We start from the raw sequence: 16,425 nt of genomic DNA, 5'->3' as shown, positions 1-16,425 counted from the left end.
AGCCGGCGGCGGCTGCGTTGTTGCGACCGAGCGTGCTAACAGTCTCTCTCTGCCTCCCTGTTTTCTCTTTCTCTCTCCCTTCGTCTGTCTTTTCTGCAATGATGAGGCAGGCCCCCGCGACACGGAAGGTACAATCCGCCGCTGTATCCCCGCGGGCGTTTCTAATGCTGCTTCTGAACGTACCGCGGTTTGCTCTTTTTTTGCGTTAACGCTGCTGAGCTTTGATTCCGAGTTTGACTCGGGTGCCGGTGCCCGGGGACGGACGGGGTGGGGAGGAGGCTGTTCAGTGAGGAAGCAATATCATTTTAATTTCTAGCCTTTCCTTTCAAGTTTCGCTGAAGTCGTTTTTCCGTTTCGCCGGGCCGCCCGACGTCGGTGTTGCATGCAGCGTCGCTGCAGCTCGCCGCCGAGCCCGGGGCTTGGTGGGCTCGCTGCTGCTGCCGCCGGATAACGATGCTTGTTTGATGGAAGTTGCATGTTAATAACGGCCTGCCTTTTACCTGCTTTAGCAATGCAAGCTTATGCAATGTGAGTTTTGCCTGCTTTTAGCGTTCCCGAATGGCTGCCTTACCTGGATTTGCTGTCAAGCTAACGTTTCCTGTAGGTTACAGCCTGGACTCTGATTTGTGTTCTTGTAGTGTCCTATATGTTTATTTTTAGCATAACCAGGATATCGCTGTTCAGCTTAAAGAGAAATCCTGAGCATTTTTGCCTGATCTCAGAGAAGTGAAAATAAAAATAACCAAAGGCACAAATGTACAACTTTAACCATACTGCAGCAGCTAGAAGACTTTGTAGTCTTATGTTACAGTAAACGCACGTGACTTATGTATGTGGTTTCTGAAGCTGACCAAATATAGTGAAATACTTTCTTACGTGGAGATTACTTTAAAAGCTTCTGTTTAATCCACTTCCAAATGAAAAGTTTTACAAATGCTAATTTTCTTCTGCCTCCAGCAGAAAGGTGGAGCTCTGACGGGGTCTGCGAACCAACCTGGGTACACATCGGTTTCTGCTGGTGATAGGCTTTATGATAGGCCAGCCTCCATTTCTTTCAGGGGATTTTATAAATCTGACATAATCCCTTGATTTAATCTTGTTTTTTTTTTTTCCTGTTGTTACTTTTCCTTGCATGTGCTTTCTCTGTACCTGATTACTGCTGCGAGGAAGTTCATGCACAAAGTATTTCCACTTGTTTAAGATATATTGTGAAATTGTTTGTAGAACGTATCCAGGAATAATGCACATGATGTGCCTACCGGGGGAAAAAAATTTTAGAAAGGGAGCTTGTAATTCTGTAGGTGGAAGCTGCGTGGGTGTGACATTATTAAAGCCAACAGGTCTTGTCTGACTGTGAGCATCCTCTGGAGAAGGCTCAATTCTTTTGAAAGACTTTCTCTACTTGTAAATGGAATCAGGTCCTAGCTCCCAGGGATTAACAGTCTTGAACCTATAGCGTTTGCTTAGTTACCGCATACATCTTCAGCAGCTGCCAGCTCCTGTCATGAGATGCAGGCTGGGCTTGTCCATTCTCTGCTGGAAACTCTCACATAAACGACGTGGGAAATCTTTGTACAAACAGTTGCTAAAACACGGGACCTGAGAATGACTTTTTCGTTTTTGGTTTAGAAACCTTCAAACTTTGTCCAACAGAAGAATTTAGCAATGCAGTACCAACCCTGAAGCTAATACAAGTGTGCTTGTCTTGAGTATAAAGTTGGACTATATACGTGACAGTGCCAGCGTTTAATGCTGTCGTCTCAATCTGGATCAGGGTTTTACTCAAGGTGGAACCAAGTTTGGTGGGAACGTCAGCACCTATGAACTGTAGTTTCATATTAGAGACAGGCAATGCCAACTGTCTCTGCCAGCCGTGAAGCAGTTGTAGGTAGCCAGAAGGTGTTTTGCCGGATTTCTTACTGCTAGAAGTGAATTTTTTATATGAGCAAGTCTATTTTGAGCCTCAGACACTCTTCTTGCTATTGAGTGTGGGTCCTTTGGAAGGAACAAAGGTTACATAATATTATCAAATATTTATGCAGCAGCATTATGCAGAACAGTTCAGAACCACTAAATAATAAAATATTCATGGCCACAATTGGCTGATGCAGAGCATTCTGGGATCCAAGAGGTCCCAAATTTTTTGTATTAAGCTACTGCCTATATAATCAGTCTGTTCTGGAGCCTCGTAAAAGTTCAAGTCTCTGATCCTGGCTCTAGAGCAGAGATTCCTAGATGACTTCATAGCAGTGAACTGCTTTATCAGTAGAGTCGCTGCCTCTCCTCAGCCAGCTGAACGTCCTTGCTATCTGGTGCACTTGATCGCTTGGGAAGTGGATGCTGAGAAAACTGTTTAGCATACCTTATCTCTTTAATAGGCTTACTGGCTAGAAATGAGGAGAAACGAGCATCCCAGGCTGGCCACCTTTCTGGGAGCCAGTTACATATGGCCTACAGACCACAGCTGGTGAACTGCTACTCAAAAATTAAACCCCTGCCTTTCCCTAAGGAGACATAATGGTCTATTACCTTTATTCCAAGTGGCCTTTACCTTCAGAATCCCCGAGGCTTCAGAGCACCTTCTCAGTTTCCTCCAGGGAGGGGAGCACTTAAGCATTTTATAACATTTTTATAACATATATGTGTTATTTTTATAACATATTTAACATTTTCATTAGGAGAAATGAGGCATGTTGTACAGATAGACAGATGGAGAGAAGGACAGCTGAAAGAGCAGGGAGCCTGGTGATCTTCAGCCCCTTCCGGAGATCAGCAGACCGTTCTCTTGACCTTCCCTTGCCAATGAGCCATTCACCCGGTGTATCTCAGAGGTGACACTTCAGCTTTTTATAATCTTTACACGGTGTTGCGTGGATTGGGACCAAAACGGCCTTCCACATCATGCTAGACTTTGATAACAGAGGAGGCACGTAACCAGGATTAATCTCACCTGCCTGTCTCTGTCATTTAAAGCGGATAGCTTTTAGTGAATGTTACCAAGAGATTTCCCCCTTTGTTAAGGGTTTGGTGTGCTTTGAGTAAGGGAAGATATCAGCTTCTCCCCCACCCCTCATAGACCAGAAGCTCTTAGTCAAGGGCTGTTTGATACCAGACGTGAAGGGTTCAATGATTGCTTGTTGACTATTTCTCCTGACATCCATCTGCTGGAATGGGCAGCACTAAGCTGTATTTCAAGTGCAGAAAATTAGTAGCTAGTTTAAAATGTTCTAGCCCTTGGTTACTAATGTTTGCCAAGCACCGAGGGCTCTCTGTAAGTGCTTGCCTGTGAGCCAACGAGCCCGTGCAGCTGGCATTTCCATCGCTGCTGTGGTGCTTTTGGTACTAAACACTTCATAATAGGACAGCAGGAACCAGGTTGGAAGCGCTGTCCTCTGACAATGAGGACTTTGTTGAGTTCTTCTTTTACATGCTGTATTGGGAGTCACATGTTTGGCAAGGAGTCAAAGCATCTTAACGCGCATGGCTTGCTAAGTCCCAGAGAGAGGGGATTTTTCAGAGCGTTTTTCAGATATTCAGTGTGTCACTTGATTTAATCTTTTTTTAGTAGAACTTTTGAAAGATACTGAAGTACTTTGGAGGCGCTTACACTACTGCTCCTAAATCAGCACTTGCATTTATCTGAGGGTTTTAAGCTTTTACTATTTTTGTTATGCTTTTCTGGCTAATATTTTGCAAGGCAGAAAAAGTTCTGGAAGATGTCAATCTTTCACTCAGTGTTGGAATGGGCCTGCTATTGAGTTCAGCCTTTAGAAAATGCTGGAAGTGAGCAAAACAGGATTTAGCCTAAGTAGTACAATAGGTACCAGCTGCTTTGAAGTGACAATCTGTCCAATTCTAATGTTTAAAAGAAAAGTAGCTGGAAGGTCTATGTTGGCTGGTTAATCAAGGCCCTGTGTGCAAATACCACCATTGCTTGTGACATCTCAGTAGAGCACTGGTTTGTCTACCTAGTAGTGCTTTCTGTACTGCTGTTTCTGAGATCCAGTTGAAAGAGAAGCTGCTCTGCTGGGAGCAATACTGCATTGGTCTGGGGCCGGTCTGCCTCTGAGATATTTGCTAATGGGCTTTGTATGATCAAATGTCTTGTTCACGACAGCTTCCTTGGATTGTGTTGTGTGGCTGCATTTTTATTGATCTCCTCTGTTCTTGGTTACTTTAAGCTGAGGATTAGATAATAGAGTAAAACACGAAGCAGAGTGAAAAGCCTTAAAATACGCTGCAGTGATCCTGTCTAGACTGCTAGAACTGCAGCCCCTGCAAGTGGTTCCCTTTGCTTGGTTTCATGAGCTTCCAGTGCCAGCGGGAGCCCCTTGCCCGCACTGAAAGCCCTGTGGGCTTTCCCCGCTGCAGGCTGACACAAGAGTGCTTCCAAATTCACTTTTATCTGTTACAGTATCAGTTATGGTTGGAATATTTGTTAATGAGAAAATTGTCCCACTGATGTTTAACCTCACAGCAAGGATATGCTCAGATACATGGTGTGACCTCTCCGCCCCTCAGCATGAGATCACTAAGTTGGCCATGGTTGTTTTATTGCTATGTTGCTTGTGCAAACGGTGGGTGTGTTTTGGGGGGATCCTGCCTCAAAGTCTATGGACACACATGTTCCAGAAATGAAGAGAAAGCTTCACAAGATGCTGCCCTGTGAGTTTTGTGACTAGAGAGAAACAGAGCCCGGGGACTCCAGCCTCTCTGTGGGCAGCTGGTTCGGTGATGCTCCAGTTCCTTCAAAACAATAAAAATAAAAAAAAAAGGTGGGGTGGGGGGAGAAGTCAAATCTCATACTTCAGTGATTGAAAAAAGGTGTGTTGACTTAAAGTGAGCTTTTTGTAAGCAGATCCCTTGTGAAGCCTGAAGAGCACTGCAGTAAAACATAGCTGCATGTTTCCAGGCTGACCCAGGGCAGCCCAGATTTTGCCTTTGCAGCTCAAAGATCTCTGTGAAGTAAATGGAGCATTTGCCCCCAGGGTGTCAGCTGCAGCTCTGGGCTTTGGCTCCCTGTGACAGATGCAGGCAAGCAGCCTTGCTGGTGGTGGAAGGCCTCAGGCTGCAAACAGCTTTGTGGTCCTGGCCCTGTGTTAAAGGGGGAGGAAATGGGCTAGAGCACTATGAATGCTCCTTGGCCTAAGCAAGAAAACCTGAATGGGAGGCTGGGCTGCTACAGGGCTCTGTTTCCTTAGGGAGCTCTGCTAGCAGGGTTTTACCTGGAGCTGTCCTGGGAGCATGGGTTAATGAGCACGTACACCTGATGCCATGCACACTAATTGCAGTGATGTCTTTTGTTTCCTTTACCTTGTTCTCTGCTGCATCTGCTGCTGCGCTGCTGCGGTCTGTATCTCTGCTCCTGTCTTTCCCTGTATGAATGTTTCTCCTCCTCTGCCTTCTACTCCTGTTGCCCTCCAGACCACCACCCGGCGGCCCAAGGTGAGAACCAGTAGGTGCGGTCAGTGGGCACTGATCATCTGATTTTTTTTTTTTTTTTTAATGAACTAATTGAGTGCTAATCCCAAAGTGCATTTTCTGCTCTCCTGTCTCTTTGTGTAGAACCTGAAGGAGTTCACAAGACTGATGTGTTCCTCTAGAATGTGTCTAAATCACTGGTGATTCGCTTGGGCGAGATGTGCATATAAAAACTTTATGCTCTTAGCCGGAGCTCATCTAACAGAGCGGAGCATAAAAGTGATGTAGCAATGCCAAGTCCGTCTGGCTGGCAGAACAATCCTCTTGGTGTCCCTCTGTTAATGGTATTACTTGCTTCTCACCGACTGCTGTTTGCTTTCTTGTATGGGATACTTTTCAGCAGGGGCTTGAGATGACCTGTTGGAGGAGAGAGGTAAGAGCTAAGAGATGTCATCCAGGATTGTACTGTTTCCAGCGTTCTGATTCTTTCATGTTTTGAGGTCTGCCCCTAGCAAGCGGGACTTCCTTTGCAAAGGAGGACATAGTTTGAGGAGAACAAAGCGAGGAGATAAATCATCCAAAATCTCTATAATAGACAAGTTATGGTTTGTAAATGGTGAATAATTTTCCCTCCTTTATGGAGGGGCACACTGCAGGGAGGGCTTTATTTTCTCTGGCTTGTACAAGGAACCCCAACCAGGGTAGGGACAGGCCCATTCTGTCCCAAGGCAACTGGGATTCCAGCTGCCAGGCACCCAGCTCTGCCCGGTGAAAAATCTCTTTCACTGTCACTTAGGCACTGTAGGGCCACAGGCCAGTCTGAGTTAGGGCCTCATGAAAAAATAATGTGGCAGAAGTATATGAACACGCTCTGCAATATAAGGAGGAATTCACCACTCATTCTCTCACTGACCTTAGTGCTCTGATGCTAGGTAAAAATTTCCTTAAAATGTCTCCTCCCCAAACGTTTGAGACGTGGTATGGATTTTGCTGTGGGTCCATGTGACATGTTGGGCTGCTAGCAATGAGGCAGAAAAGTGAGTCCAAATGGATTTGGAGCCAAAGTTTGCAATTCCGCCTGGAACATTGCCCCTTGCAGGGCCAGTCCAGAGCGCTCTCAGCTGATCGTGGGTCCTTGCTCTTGCCGTTGCCTCAGTGTGAGTGATGTTGTCGTGTTCCCTTCAACCTCTGCTGGGGACAAGAAGTGAGTGGATGTCCTACCTGACTTTTTTCCTATTCCTTTGACCTCACATATGCACTCAGCAGGAAGTTAGAAGGAGGCGAAGGCATCCGTGCACGTGTGTTGGGATCGAAGCTGCTGCCCATATTGACTAGCCAGTCTGGCACTCTGCAGGGATGAAGGCCCCTCTCCAGCCATTGCATCCTATTTTGACAGGGCTCACGAATGTGTTCACAACAGATACGGTCAGCTGGCAGGTCTCTTCCTCTGGGGGCCTTCCCAGACCTTCTTGGGTTACCGGGAATAGATTTTCAGTAGGAACCATTAATGCAGTTTGCCCGGTAGCTGTGCAGTGGGCTCTAGGACACGCCAGAGCATGCTGAGCTTTGTGCCTTTTTGAAGAAGGAAGAGATAGCATCAGTCGCTGTTTGGCATGCCAGCATCCTGGAGCAGGAGCCCCCCGGGACTTGTGTCAGAAAGGCGGTACCCGACCCTCTCTGAGCGAGGCTTGCCGTCCAACTGGCTGTGGGCCAAGCCTGTCCCCGGGCCTTCCCTGACCCTGACTGTCCAGGTCAAGTTGCAGGTGGTTATCAGAACGGTCTCCAAATATTTCTAGCGCTTCAGATGCGATGTGCGATGAAACTATACTAGGTATGTCCCCTGCTGATGCTGCTCTGTTCCCACAGAGGCTGAAAGCTCACTCTGTAAGGCTTTTTAAATCCCTAAAGCAAAAGGAACAAGAACTTCCTTGTTTCGAGTAGCGTGCTACTTGGAGATGGTGCCACGGAGACTGTTCCCAGGCAGGGGCTTGTGTGGTCCCTCGGAGAGTCTCTGATCTCGCTCCAGGGGAGAGGCTCAGCTGCCTGCTTGTCTGTACTGCGCTTCAGCCATTGCAGTCATTTTAGGTCAGATTTGTCTGAAATATATCTAGGACTCAGCAGAAGATCTATCTCTGCAGTATGGCAGGTGATCGTCTGATTTCTGCTTGCTGTTTCTGCTCAGGCAGGTGGGTGCAGCAACGCGAGGGCTGCGCCTGGCCCAGCAGTGCCCCCGCGCATGCCAAGCGCTGTCCTGCCTGGCAGCTCGAGGATGAGCCTCGCTAGACTCTGCGATGCACCAGGAAGCCAATCTCGAGGAATAAAATAAGGAGTCAGGAAATTAATTTGCACAGTGTTAGATGCCACAGAGATGGGTGCTTCAGAAATACGGGTCATTGAAGGGCTGATCAGGTGAACAGCAATGTTTCCGCTGAACCTGGTACTTTCCTTTAGACAGCAGGTTCCCTTGGTCTCGTTACTTTTCGTTGGCAGCAGTTAACTGCTTTGTAAGCACTGATGAACACATCTCTGCCAAGGGTTGGGTCCTGTCTTTTATGTTAGCATCTGTAAAAAATATGCATAGTATTCCTTTATTATTCAGTGTGGCCTTTTTCGGGAATCTTTGCCCCAGAAAACGTACTTTGGCAATTCCTTTGAAAGAAAGGCTACAAACTCTTTTTATCATAAAATTTGGAAACAAATTGGCATATAGTAAAAGGGATAGTTTGTTCCTGAGAAGAAGGAATAAAATTTGTAATAGTGTACAGGAAAAAACAAGGCTAAAATGAGAAAATAAACAGACTATAAATTAAAATTAACATGTATCTAGCTGTTTCCTAAAATTCCCACAGATTACATAGAATAATAATTTAAAAAAAAAAGTATATAAATTTTTGTCTTCTGTTGACTGGTGTTGGAAGTCCTTAGGCTTACCTGTTTTAATTCCTTGTATTTTTTTTTTTTTTTTTTAACATCTCAAACAGAAGTCTGGATGACTTCAGAGTCTTACAGGCTTAGAGCCATTCTGTTTGTCTTCACCAGCTGTAAAAGTTTTTACTTTCAAGCTCCACTGTTTTTTTTCCCTGGACTCTGATGAACTCTTCCGCCACTCTTTCATTTTCTCCCTCTGTTCCCCTAAAACTCAGTGCTTTGCCCCCAGAACTGGGTAGTTCCAAACAGAGCGTGAAGACGCGGGAGCCGTCCAAGCTCTCCCGAGCTCCAGCCTGCCGCTGCCTGCCGCGTGTCCCCAACAAGCCACTGGGGCCGCTAGCGCCCGGGCGTTGGCAGTGCCTGAGTTCGGGTGCACGGCAAGTGCAGCTCCTCCGAATGCGGAAACAGCAAAGGTGTCTGGTAGTGTTATCAGATGTGGAAAATGGACAGTGGTGAAACCTTTCCGGCTCTTGTCTTTGTGCGCTTTTAGATCTTGCTGTCTCATCCTCTGGAGCTGGGCCACTGAAACCTCTGAGCGCGTTTCTCCACTCTGTGAATGCTGCAGAAGGGACCCTAGCTGGTCCTTTCGTTGATCCAGCCTAGTGCACCCACTTGGCAGGCACAGGTGTAATAAAATTTTACCTTTCCCTAGAATAATTGATCATCTGAATTCTGGCCAAGCCAGACTCCTCCCAGAGCAGCATAAAATGCAGAGTTCACACCACTGAAAGGCCTTTGGAGAACTGTGTTGTCCTCTGCTTGTTGCAAATCTCAGTAAAATGTGGACATAGATATATGCTCAGTTTAGCCAGATTATTCTCCCTGATGTCACTGCTCTCTCTTTGGTGAAACAAAACCCTTTTTGTCTTCTGGGGGAGCTGTTCCTGACCTCAGTCCCCTCCTGAGGGTAGCGCCCCTGGTTAGTGTGTTCAGTTCAAATTCCCACTCTTGGGTCTTAGCCCAGCAGGTAAGTACAAACTGCGTGTGTGAAAGAGCCAGAAGCACCTCTGCAGTTTTACTCCTTGCATTTCACCTGTGGTGGAAATGTGAGTCTCTGAGAGACGGTAGTTGTCAATGGGTAAAAATCATCGTAAAAGGAAGACGGAGGACCAAGGCGATCTCAAAGAGGGAGGGCAAGGGGATGGACCAGTCTGGGCAGCGTCGTGTGCTTTGAAACGCGCTCATCTAACTTCCTCCCTTGAATGTGGTGTTTTACAGCCCACCCGGACCACCAATTCTGCAGCGTCCAGCGGTACGGCTGGGCCCTCCGGCTCAGCCTCGGCCTCCGGGGGGGAGATGAGCAGCAGCGAACCCAGCACGCCTGCTCAGACACCGCTGGTGGCCCCAGTTATTCCAACTCCCTCCCTGACCTCTCCGGTGGCACCTCCAGTTCCATCACCCACAAAGGTGAGCTGTTGCCGTAGGCTCTTGCAAGTATGAAAGGTGGAGAACTCCTAAGTAAAAAAAGGAAAGGAAACGTGCCACAAACATTGGTAGGAGTTGTGCGAGGAAAAGGGGAGCAAGGAGTCTGCTGACGGGTCCCGATGGTGATCGCTCCACAGGGCTCGTGTGACTGCCCCGGCAGGGTTCTTTTTGGGGTACCACAGTCTGAAGGAAAACGGAGCAGAGCAACCAAATGGCTGGCGACTTGAAAGAGGCAGGCAAATATCTTAGCAGGGCGTTGGCCGGGGACAAATATTAAAGGCCAAAACACCAAACATGCAAAGACACTGCAGATGCTAAGAATGCCGTAGCTTAACTCCCTACTTGATGCATGTTCTGCCTTCCCAGGTCCTCATGAGATTTGCATGGCATCAGACCAATTTCACAGGTGAACATGATACTAGATCAAGGCTCTGTCAGAGCTAGAGCCTACAGGTCGGGTAAAGGGAGGAGTTGTCTGCGTTCCGTCCGAGGACGGACTTGGAAATGTTATCGTTATCCACCCTCTAGTATTAGATGAGCTAGAGTGGACAGATGTGCAGTAGGTGCACTTTGGAAACACTCTTGCCCTGGGATACAAAGACCCCTTAGAAACATCCAATCTTTCTAACTTGGATGTTTCTAATAATTGTATTGGCACAATTAATCCATTTTTGTTCTTTAAAATAGTTTTTCATTATTTCCATCCTGCTTTGTATTAATTAGTTAAAATTAGAGCTTGTGAAAGATTTAGGGCATGAGGGCAAAGAAATAATAGCACAAGAGGACAAAAAAACCACTATTAGAGGTTGTGTGTTAGGGAAGGAGCTGGAACAATCACCGCCTGGTGGGAAGAAAGGGCATTCCCATTTCCCGCCGAGTTCTGGCTGGTTTTGAGGATTGTGGTGTCAGGTTTATAATGTGTGTGCAGGTCTGTTTGCTCGATAGTATTAGTGACATCTATATGTCCGGAGTTGGGAAAGCAGCAGAGAAATCTGTTTGGTTTTCCTATGCTCTTTGACAACATGTAGGGTTTTTTTCAAAGTCTGTTCCTTAATGTCACCTCAGCTTCATGATTTTAACCTACAGTCGTGAGGCTGCTTTAAAGTTGTGCTACCGCCAAAAGGTGGCGGCAGGAGTGGGGGGATCCTTTCCCTTCCTCCTACCCGTTCTCCCAGCCATTTGTTCAAGGTACCGCTGTGCTGGCATCAGCGTTTGTCTGGCCACGGGAGTGGATCTAGCCAAAAAAGAGCCTGACAAATACAAGATCAGTTCTTCCGGGCAGGGGCTTACCGTGAGGTTATGTGAGCGCTACTCTGGGATGGAGTGGGCAGGGGTAAGGACCATCTCTGGTAGCTCTGTAGACTTATGCCACTTGGTGACTGAATAGCCATGGCCTTGGGCAGTTGCCCTGTTCTTTGCGTGGGCCCTCACATGAGGGGCACAGGCAGGCAGCTGCAAGTGTGGGAAAACATGCCTGGAAAGTCTGGGTACTGGAGGGAGCTTGGGATCCTTTACAGAGCACTGGCTTATTTGCAAAGTTAAAAAAAGATGGAACTTTGGGTGGAAGTGGGGTTGTCTTTAAATGGTATGGAAGCCAGGCTTTCCTCAAAGGTGCGTGGTGACAGGGAAAGAGATGATGGACACAAGCTGCAATGCAGGAAACTCTGGATATTTGGGAAAACTTTTCACAGCAAGGGTGGTCAGACTCTGAGGTGGGTCTAGAGGGGCTGTGGGATCTTTGTCCTTGGAGACAGCCAGACCTTGGCTAGGCAAGACCCTGAGCAACCTGATCTAGTTGGCCCTGCGTTGAGCAGGGAGGTGGGCCGGAGACCTCCAGTTCTCTCTTCCAACCTCAGTTATTGTATGATTCTGTGGAAAAAAATACTATATTTTGGATGTATGAATTGTGTTCAAGATAGGCAATTGTAACTGAAATTATTCTCTGTCTCCAGAACAGCTCAGCAGCATCTCAGTTTGTTCATGAAGGCCAGGTGACTGCTGTCCCAGCATTGTGGTTTGATGAGTGTGCATGTCGAAATCATCCTTGTCAGCTCAGTAACAGGGAGCTGGGAGTTTTGCCTAGCTCTCTAACTCACCCTTCAGTAAAAACTCACGCGTGGCTGCATAATACCTTTATGGCTTTGTGCTGCTTGAGTGATGTTTTCCTTCCTGCATAGGCAGCTCACCAGTTACAACATAGCTATCTGGTTTAGAAACATCGTGCTAAGCTTGACTGTATTTTAAGGAGAGTCAGATATATCTTTCCCCTTTGAACATAGGAGGTTTTTGCAAGAGAAGTGTTATAGCTGGGTGAGATGGGATGTGTTTGCTTGCACCCATGGGGGTGCATCTTCATCTTGTTGGGAGTCTTAAGTCTGCCTCCCTTTTTCACGCACCAGCACTAATTTTGGTCACCTTTGGGTTTGCTCTTAAGGCACTGCTGCAGGCCCCAGCTACAGTGCTGTATCTTTGTGCAGCCTTTTTGGATTAAAGTGGGGCATTGCGTACTGGTATCAGTATCCTCTTTAGGCTATATCTTTAGTTAAAGATAAAGCGGGGTTCACAGTGAAGCCCAAATACTAGAGCCCTCACTCACCTTCAGTAGAGTGAAGTGAATTCAGGCTGGTGCTGGTTACCTGGCAGGGCTGTGGGAAGGGCCTGAATCTGCCTCTCTGCAGTTAGCAGGCTAGAAAAGTCTTAAAGAGGGTCTTGCGGTTGCGCTTGCAAGCTAATCTGAGGTTTACTTCAGAGACAGTTTTAGGATTTGATTTGTCATGTGCTATCCTGGTCAGACTGAAGAATTTCCAGGTTCTAGACTTTTACTGGGCTTTTCCTTGTAGAGGTGTTCCAGCCTGACATGTTGTGGGTTGCAATACACACAGCCCCGAATGTGGTTGAAACCCTCTTTCTTACAAATATCTGCCTTGCTCTAGAAGAGTAAATATCAAGAGAGGACTGTGGAAGGATGAAAGGGGAGTAGCTGAACCAAGATATGATAAACTTGCAGCATGAATGCACAGTTTGTGGTGTGCCCTATTTGTGTGCATGCATGTTTCTGAATTACTCATTAATGTCATAAAATCCTGGTTGCTGTAAGTCTATAACATTGTGTAGGTTGCTTTGTTAAAACCTTTTTAAATAAATTCTGATTCTCCTTAAGAAAACGTTTCTGGCATGCCACTATTCCATTCTGATCCTAAGGGTAGGAGGAAAAAAATTATTGAAGGGTGGATTTGGGTGGGTGGGTGGGTGTTTTTTTTTATTTGTTTTGTTTTATTTTTAATTTAAGCATGCATAGATCCCAGTGAAATCAGTGGCTAGATGCTGAGCACCCTTTGCAAGCCAGGCTGTCTCAATTTGTTAAGGAACATTTATCACGTGTTCTGTGTGTAGTGAAAATCAGAAGATTAAAATGATAGACTCTGCAGCTGCAACTATATAGTGATGCTTTCTTCAAAAGCTGTTCCCATAATAATGCCAAAAGAAGGGCTAGTTGATTGGGCCAGACTCTTAGGTTTCGCTAACTATGCGTGAAATGAATGTTTTTGGAGCTCTCTGCAAAGGATATTGCTACTCCTGTTGCTAATTCCTGGCATCACTTTGTAGGAGGAGGAAAACTTGCGTGCTCAAGTCAGGGACCTGGAGGAGAAATTGGAGACTCTGAAGATAAAGCGAAATGAAGACAAAGCAAAACTTAAAGAGCTCGAGAAGTACAAGATCCAACTGGAACAGGTGCAGGAATGGAAAAGCAAAATGCAAGAACAACAGGCTGATCTTCAAAAACGTTTGAAGGAGGCCAAAAAGGTGAGCGTTCTTGGGGAGCTGTGCAGCTCAGCTGCTGTGACTTGCATAGGGAGGAAGTGATGCCGGGGCTAATTTAGTTGCTGAAAATCCAATTATATAGTTTTGAGGGGAGAAGGATGAAATATTAGCTGGTATTCAACTCTGTGTTCTGCTGGATCTTGTCTTTTGAATACCTAAAGATCCTAAAATGGCCTCTGACCTCACATGGCTCTGTTCTGTCTGACGTAAATACTGATTTAGGTATTGAGCTGCCAATGCAAGTGCCAAATGCAATCAGACTACACCGTGTGTTTAAATCGCCATGTGAGCCTGAGCTCCAATAGTATCTGGTGCATCGTGGCAGCAGCACATTCAGCTTGTCCTAGAGCTGAAGTGATAGCTTCCTCCTTTAGCTGCAGTAGATATCTGAGCAGACAGAGCCTTTGGGTGGGCTTTCCTTGGGTGCTCAGTCCTGTCAAGATATTGGAGATTTTGTGCATCCTGGGATTTGCTTTGCTTTCTGCTGCCTGCCTGACCCTTCTGACAGACGGCTTGGCCTTTGAGGCAGGAACATCTGATCTATCCATGAATCAATTTCTGTATCGATGCAATTTTCAGTCTTGTGCAGGTTAAGGTAAGTTGAAGTTAAGGATAGCTTGCTTTAAAAGATGGAGAAACATATAGTGATTGAGGAACAAGTCACACGTCTCCTCACCTTGCAAGATAAATATCTGAGTATGGCAGCATCCTCATTTCTCCAGTTTAATCTGTGGTTGCATATCTGCCAGTGCTGTGGGAGTGACGCCGTTTAAATCCCAAAGCTGTTGATAGACTACCAGTCTTACCTTCAAAATCATGAGTAAAGTCCCTGGAGACCTTGCAAAGTACTTCCGAAATCAATATATTCCAGCAGCTATGGTTTTAAAAACACGGCCACACTTTGATGCTTCCACTACGATTGCAAGAGCCAGCAGCACAGGAATATGCTCACTGTTAATGCTGCTGGATCTGTTCCTCTTTGCTTATGCTGACCTTGCAGGCCTAAGTTCTTTTGATGTCCCAAGAACTGGATGTCTTGAAAGATTTTTTTTTTTTTTTAAACTACCATGCTGCTTTTAATTTCCTGTGTGGAGGAAGGCTTTTTTTTCCTTTCTTCTATGTACTTATCTTTCTCTCTAGTGTTTGTGAAGAAGCAGCTTGTCTGTCTTCTTGCTTGTTTCTATGTAATGTTAAAGCAACATACTCTTTAACTGAGCAATGTATTCACTTACAGTATTCATCACTTGAAGAAGCTGCATCCCAATGTTTTTTTTTTTAAATACAGCATTAATGTAAGCTGCTGCTTTGTTGTACTGAGTCTGTTCAGGAACTGAGCTGAAGCAACCTGGAACATCTTGGGGCCGTTCTTAAACGGAGATTAGATGATACCGTCCTCTGGAGCCTAGTCTGAGCTAAGCACGTCTTCAGAGGTGTCGGAGAAGGCTCTAAGGGGATCTTATCAATATGTATAAATACCTGATGAGGAGGAGTAAAGAAGACAGAACCAGGCCCTTCTCATTGATGCCCAGTGAAAGGACAAGAGGCCATGGGCGCAGGAAATTCTGTTTAAACATAAGAAAAACCTATTTTACTGTAAAGGTGATCAAACGCTGGAGCAGGTTGCCCGGAGAGGTTGTGGAGTCTCCACCCTTGGAGATATTCAAAACCTGATGGGACAGGGTCCTGGGCAGCCTGCTCAGGGGTTGGACTAGATGATCTCCAGAGGTGGCTTTCAACCCCACCTATTCTGTGATTGTGTTAGAAGTGTGAACTGTCCTCCCTGCTTCAGTGACTGGAGGGTGTCAGTGGGTGTTCCCGTTGCGCCTTTTTCTTTCCTGCCCTAGCCTGGAATTGCTTCTTTCTGCAGTGGCTTCCTAAGAGGCTCTGATCATGACTTTCCACTGTAGATTTTAATTTTAATTTGTTAAAACCCTTCTCCCTTTAGCTAAACTGATATTTTTTTTGAGCTTCTGCTCTGCAGGATTGGTTAGCATGAGTCATTGCCAGTAAAAGCCACTGGCCATAGCCATTGGAGCTAATGAACCTTAGTGTTGCTCACTATATAGAGAAGTGCTTCTTTGGTGCTGCTGTTGCTGTCTCAGTTCATCGGGGAGTGCTTCAAGTCTCCTGGATTTACATAGTAGTAGCAAACCACTGGGCCAGCTCGCAGCTGGTGTTCTGTTATTTGGTGCCTTATTCTCCTCCATAAGGTATTCCTGAATCCTCCTGTTCTTCTTCTTGCGGCTTATAGTTCTTCTAATGATATTTCTTGAGGAACTGTCTTCTCTCAGCCCTCCCTTGAGCTGGTTTGCGTGTTGGCTACTCCCTCACCTGAGTTACGGTACCATTTCTTCTTGCCAAGTCCTGCCTTTGAATGTCATTTAAAACGTCTGCTTCACTTTACTGATTTAGCTCCTTCTCTGTCCCCCTGCCAAGGATAGGTGCTCTGTTCCTCCCACCCGTGCATAGTGATCTCCGACAGACAGGAGGACGCTTGGAGCACTGAGAGTGACCTTTCGCTTCTCTCTGCTCTTTGGCCTGTTTTGTCAAGGGCAGCTTCTTGGTTTGTTTCCCCAGTGTTTTATTTGCTTATCTGCTCCAATACAAGTGACAGCAAGTCTGTATCTCTTCTGTCTTCATATCCATCTCTCCTTCACCTGCAGATCGTTCTGTATTTGGGTGTTTCTGCTGGGCTGTCTAATTGATGGGAGTGGGTTTGAAATGCAGCTGCTACAAAACAGAGGAGAGATTCCCAAGAAAGAGGAAAAGGCTACTCTGGAGTGTTGGCAGTGGGCCTTCCCCTCTAAGCCTGGATGAGCTCTTGTTAAT

At 46.2% G+C, this 16,425-nt stretch overlaps 1 protein-coding gene across 18 annotated transcripts in view; it reads left to right on the top strand.

Moving 5' to 3' along the window:
* DCTN1 (dynactin subunit 1) overlaps positions 1 to 16,425 on the top strand; it is a 93,263-nt gene that overhangs the window by 55,214 nt on the left and 21,624 nt on the right. For 11 of the 18 annotated variants that reach the window (XM_068943967.1, XM_068943963.1, XM_068943961.1 and 8 more), the window contains exons 5-6: positions 9,568 to 9,756; positions 13,381 to 13,578. In XM_068943967.1, the coding sequence (XP_068800068.1) occupies positions 9,568 to 9,756; positions 13,381 to 13,578 (387 nt within the window). Of the gene's footprint in view, positions 1 to 110; positions 129 to 5,424; positions 5,446 to 9,567; positions 9,757 to 13,380; positions 13,579 to 16,425 lie in introns of all 18 variants that reach the window. The other 7 variants (XM_068943957.1, XM_068943952.1, XM_068943955.1 and 4 more) reach the window with 2 other exon arrangements.

Source organism: Struthio camelus, chromosome 4, assembly GCF_040807025.1.
Source record: "Struthio camelus isolate bStrCam1 chromosome 4, bStrCam1.hap1, whole genome shotgun sequence".
NCBI classification, from domain to species: domain Eukaryota; kingdom Metazoa; phylum Chordata; class Aves; order Struthioniformes; family Struthionidae; genus Struthio; species Struthio camelus.
Note: the sequence above shows the minus strand (reverse complement) of the source record. Positions and strands in the feature narration are given on the sequence as shown.